Source organism: Sinocyclocheilus anshuiensis, unplaced genomic scaffold (genome assembly GCF_001515605.1).
Source record: "Sinocyclocheilus anshuiensis isolate Anshui unplaced genomic scaffold, SAMN03320099.WGS_v1.1 scaffold1803, whole genome shotgun sequence".
NCBI classification, from domain to species: Eukaryota; Metazoa; Chordata; class Actinopteri; order Cypriniformes; family Cyprinidae; genus Sinocyclocheilus; species Sinocyclocheilus anshuiensis.
Window position 1 is genome coordinate 251644 of NW_015548301.1, and position 4862 is coordinate 256505.

General features: G+C 38.1%; 1 protein-coding gene across 3 annotated transcripts in view; it reads left to right on the forward strand.

Moving 5' to 3' along the window:
• Window positions 1-4862, forward strand: part of LOC107656144 (exocyst complex component 3-like) — a 14498-nt gene that overhangs the window by 5868 nt on the left and 3768 nt on the right. For 2 of the 3 annotated variants that reach the window (XR_001630531.1, XM_016443864.1), the window contains exons 5-8: window positions 3495-3612; window positions 3735-3860; window positions 3947-4047; window positions 4148-4258. Coding sequence is in view for 2 of the 3 variants with exons in the window: in XM_016443864.1 (XP_016299350.1) it covers window positions 3495-3612; window positions 3735-3860; window positions 3947-4047; window positions 4148-4258 (456 nt within the window). In the remaining variant the exon portion in view is untranslated. Of the gene's footprint in view, window positions 1-10; window positions 693-3494; window positions 3613-3734; window positions 3861-3946; window positions 4048-4147; window positions 4259-4862 lie in introns of all 3 variants that reach the window. The other variant, XM_016443865.1, reaches the window with a different exon arrangement.

Genomic DNA, 4862 nt, shown 5'->3' on the forward strand with positions numbered 1-4862 from the left:
TCCTCTACAGTACCTGAGATCGTACGAGAGACCCATGATCTGATCGAGCAGGGTGAGCTGCTTCAAGCTCACCGCAAGCTAATGGACCTGGAGTGTTCCCGCGATGACCTCATGTATGAGCAGTACCGCATGGACAGCAAGAACGTCCATGACATGAACCTCATTCGTGGCTACTTCGGCCAGGTGCAGGGCCTGTCGGAGGAACTCTCCAAACAACTCTGGATGGTCCTCCAACGCGCCATGGTCACCGTCCGCCGCGACCCCACCATGCTGGTGTCTGTGGTCCGAATCATCGAGCGTGAAGAGAAGATCGACCGCAGGATGCTGGACCGTAAGAAGCAGACTGGGTTCATCCCACCTGGGAGGCCCAAATGCTGGAAAAATCGAATGAACGAAGTCCTAGAGGGCACCGTGAGCGGTCGCATCGAGAGCACGCAGTCGGAAACACGCGAGTCCGACAAAATGTGGCTGGTGAGGTTGCTGGAGATCACCAGGAAGTACGTTCTGGACGACCTGACCGTGGTGAAGAACCTGATGGTGCAGTGCTTCCCGCCACACTACAACACCTTCCAGGTGTTCTTAGACCTCTATCATAAATCAGTGTCGGCACGTGTGCAGGAACTCGCAGCTGAAGATCTGGAAGCCAATGAGATCGTGTCTCTTCTTACATGGGTCCTCAACACGTATAAAAGGTAAGATACAAGTGGACTGCATTTATCTTAAATGAAATAGGGATTTCTCAAGAAAACTGACAGATTGTTTTTATATATATATATATATATATATATATACACATTTACAGGTTGTTTTCCCCAACAATATTTTAGTAATTTTTACTAACAGGTAGCTGAAATTGACCGCACACTGGAAAAATCCAATCAGACCAAAAAAAGGTCTAGAAAAAATATAGTTTTTTATTTTCCATATGCAAAAGTGACAAAAGTGCAAGGTGTCTTAAAAACAGACCAAAGAGCAGACGCATCAGCCCATGCTTTCTTCAGTGCTCATGAGGCAAAAAAGCAACAACACACTTATATAGGCACAATTGCACATTGTTGACAGCTGATCTTAATCAATGGCGGATAATTGTCATCCCAACTATACAATAAACATGCAAGATCCATCTCTTCATTTAATCCAGTTGGTGTTAATGATTTCAACTCAAAAATCCAAAAAGCCTCTCTTTGTAACAATTTTCTAACTTGGTTACCACCTCTCCTATGCAAGACTACTCGTGCATTTATTTATTTATTTATTAGCTATAGACAGCAATAATCATTCAATGAAAATTATTAATAATTTAAAATGGGATCTGTTTTTCAGTTAATTGCATATTCTCATTTAGGGTTGTAACGATATACCGGTGTGACGGTTTATCACGGTTTGAGCGTGCACTGTTATCATACCGTAAACTTTTGCATATCTACGGTTTAAAAAAAAAATGAATGAAAAAAAATCTCACCCGCGCATATGCAATTTATTTCCGCTCGGCTGCTTCACTCTGCATTCACTTGGCTGCTTACACGTACGTGCAGCGGAGAAAATTACAGAGACGGAGATCTAATCTCCATCCCCACCGAAAAAAAGGTTAAAATCTGCCGTATGGGAATACTTCGGATGGATATATATATATATATATATATATATATATATAAAAAAGATGACAGAGACAGAGATAATATCTAATCTCCATCCCCGCCGAAAAAAAAGTTAAGATCTGCAGTATGGGAATACTTCGGATATTTTAAAAAACTCACGCGGGGTTGTCCTTGAGGACGGATCCAATTTGCAAAAAATGTGGACGCAAAGTGGCTGCAAAAGCAGGCAATACATCCAACATGTTCGCTCATTTTCGCGGACAACATCCCTCCGTGCAGATAAAGGTGCGTTGCATTAATAATTTTTGATTTCCGTGAAGCAGAGGGAATCCCGGTACAGTCGTGAACATGGAATTTACAGTATAACGAGGATGTCACGTAAAACGCGCAATCTGATGGATGGATAGATCAAAAGTAGATATATGTGTCTGTGAATATTTATGCGCAAAGAGACGCTATATAAATAATCTGCTTGTTTCTGCATGTCTCTTGAGTGGCGCTGTTTTATCTACTACATACTGAAGTACGCATACATAAATGGGTGTTTTCAGCGTCTAAGTTACATAAACATGAACATCAGCAGAGCTGCTCTGAGAGAAAACTACCATTTGTGATGCTGCCTTTACTACCCTAACTCAGCATCGCATTCCTCAGTGGCAGATCAGTCTGTCAAAGCGCAGCAGTGAGCAATTAGCTCAATATTTAAAGCAGAGCCGAGAGCAGTAATCTGATTGATGGACTCACAGCAGACCATCACATCGCGTGCGCTCACAGGATTGAGCAGGAATATTAATGCACTTATCTGTAGAAGAGCTAAACAGAGCAGGAGATAGAGACCAGAGCAGCCTGCAGCTCTTCAGCTCTGCTTTTTGTTGCTGTTTTACATGCTGAAGGACTGTAGAACATGTTGGGATGCACTATGAACTATACATTTTTTATTTCTTTGCATCTGTCAGTTATTTTAGTATTATTTATACAGTATACTATTATAGTATTTATTCATATTTTGAATTAGCTTTCATTTTTATATTTTCAGTTTTTTTTTTATTTTAGTTTAAGTTGTAGTCGTTTTGTAATTTTTTTATTTATTTTTTTATCTATTTAGCTTTATTCCATTTGGCTGCAGATGCATCATTTCTAACTTTACTGTTTGCAAGTTTTGAAGTTTGTTTTTTCATCTGTATTTTATATTTCAGTTTTTTAAACAATAATAGTTTTTTAATTAAATAAAGTACATTAAAAAAAAGTTTTTTTTTTTAACTTTTAAAAGTTTTACTTTTAAGTAATAATATTAGTTAATAGTTTAATAGCAATAACAACATGCATTGTAGTTATATGAATAATTTGTTATTTACCTTATCCTAGTCATATTTCTAAAAACAGAAGGAAGAAATAACAACAAATTATTTTTTAATGAAGCTAGTGTAGTACCTTAATTGTTAAGCAATGTGACATTATTTTCATGACAATTAAACACATTTTTACCTATTTTTAGTTCCAAAATCAGGCTTTGCACTAAATAATAAATATTTTCTATTTTCCAATATTTAAATTTTTACTAAATTAATATTGTATCAAATACTGTGTGCAAGTTTGGTCAATTTTGTGTACATTTATGTTGCCGCATGTAAGCATTATCTATATCTATATTATATATTACCTGACATTGGCATCAGCCATTAAAATGCTCATATAGGTCAAACTTACTCTTTAATCGCATTCTAAATTTACTCACATTTACACAAACTAAACACTTTTTTATTCTGTCATACTATAATAAATCTATCATAAAACCTCTAACATTGAGTCAAAGCATTTCTCTTGACATTGACGAGGAGCAGAAACATGTGTAATTGGTGTGTTAGTGTAAGTGATGTCTGGTTCTGTCTCTGGCAGTGTGGAGATGATGGCTCATCCTGATCTGCAGCCTGAGTGTGACGTCAAGCAGCTGGAGCCGCTGCTGCCCCAACACGTGGTGGATGATTTGCTGGGCAAATACCTCAAAACCTTTACTGTGAGTGCCTCAAGTCTGCAGCATAGGATTACATCTTCCATATTGTGCAGCCTTTTGAAATACTGTGCATGACCAAACATTGTCAGCTCAGCAGCTCTTTTTTGTTTTCCAATTCTCTCCAGTCAAACATCACAGGCTGGCTGCGCAAAGCTCTGGAAACAGATAAGAAAGACTGGCAGAAGGAGACGGAGCCTGAGGCCGACCAAGACGGCTACTACCAAACCACCTTACCTGCTATTGTCTTCCAGGTACAACAACTTCTAGCTGGCCTCATGCTTTAATACACCCACTCACGTGAGCTTTGACATGAGATCTTCCTTCATTTCCTCCTCAGATGTTTGAGCAGAATCTCCAGGTGGCCGCGCAGATCAACGAGACCTTTAAAGAGCAGGTGCTGAGAGTCTGTCTGAAGCAGATGAACTCATTCCTAGTAAGGTACTGTGATCTCAAACTGGCCTTTTTCCCACTGATCATTATAAAAGTTGTCATTATTGGTAAAGATGCACATTTTTACCATTCTTGCATGTGTATGCAGGTACCGAGAGGAGGCCATCAACTATAAGGAGGAACATCTGAAAAATCGTCAGCTCCCGCAGTGCTACGTTCAGTACATGATCGCCATCATCAACAACTGTCAAACGTTCAAGTGAGTGTCTTTTAATCAAGAATTGAATGTTATTTAAGTAACACATTACATTATTGCCAATTCAGGGTGTCTGGGAATCCTTAAAAAGTTGACACATTCAGTTTGATCAAAAATGAAAACTGTTATCATTTACTCACCCTCATGTCGTTGCAAACCTGCATGTCTTTGCATGTTTTTTTTCTTTCTGTGAGACATCAAAGAAGATAATTTGAAGAATGTTGGTAACCAAAAAGTTTAAGGTACCAAAAAAAAAAAAACTATAGAAGTCAATGGGACCTAAAACGGTTTGGTTACCAACATTCATCAAAATATTTGTTCAACAGAAGAAAAAAAACTTGTTTGGAATGACATGAGTAAATGATGACAGGATTTTCATTTTTGGGTGAATTGTCCTTTTTAATGATCATTTTTGTCATATCAAAGACAGAATTACTATACCATACAGCCTAATGTGTGTGTGTTTTTATTTAAGACAGAATGAATTGTATGTGTGCAGTCTTAAATGTGATTTTAAAAACTCTGCAAAAATCCTGATAATTACTTTAAAGGGGTCATATGATGCGATTTCAATTTTTCCTTTCTCTTTGGAGTGTTGCAAGCTCTT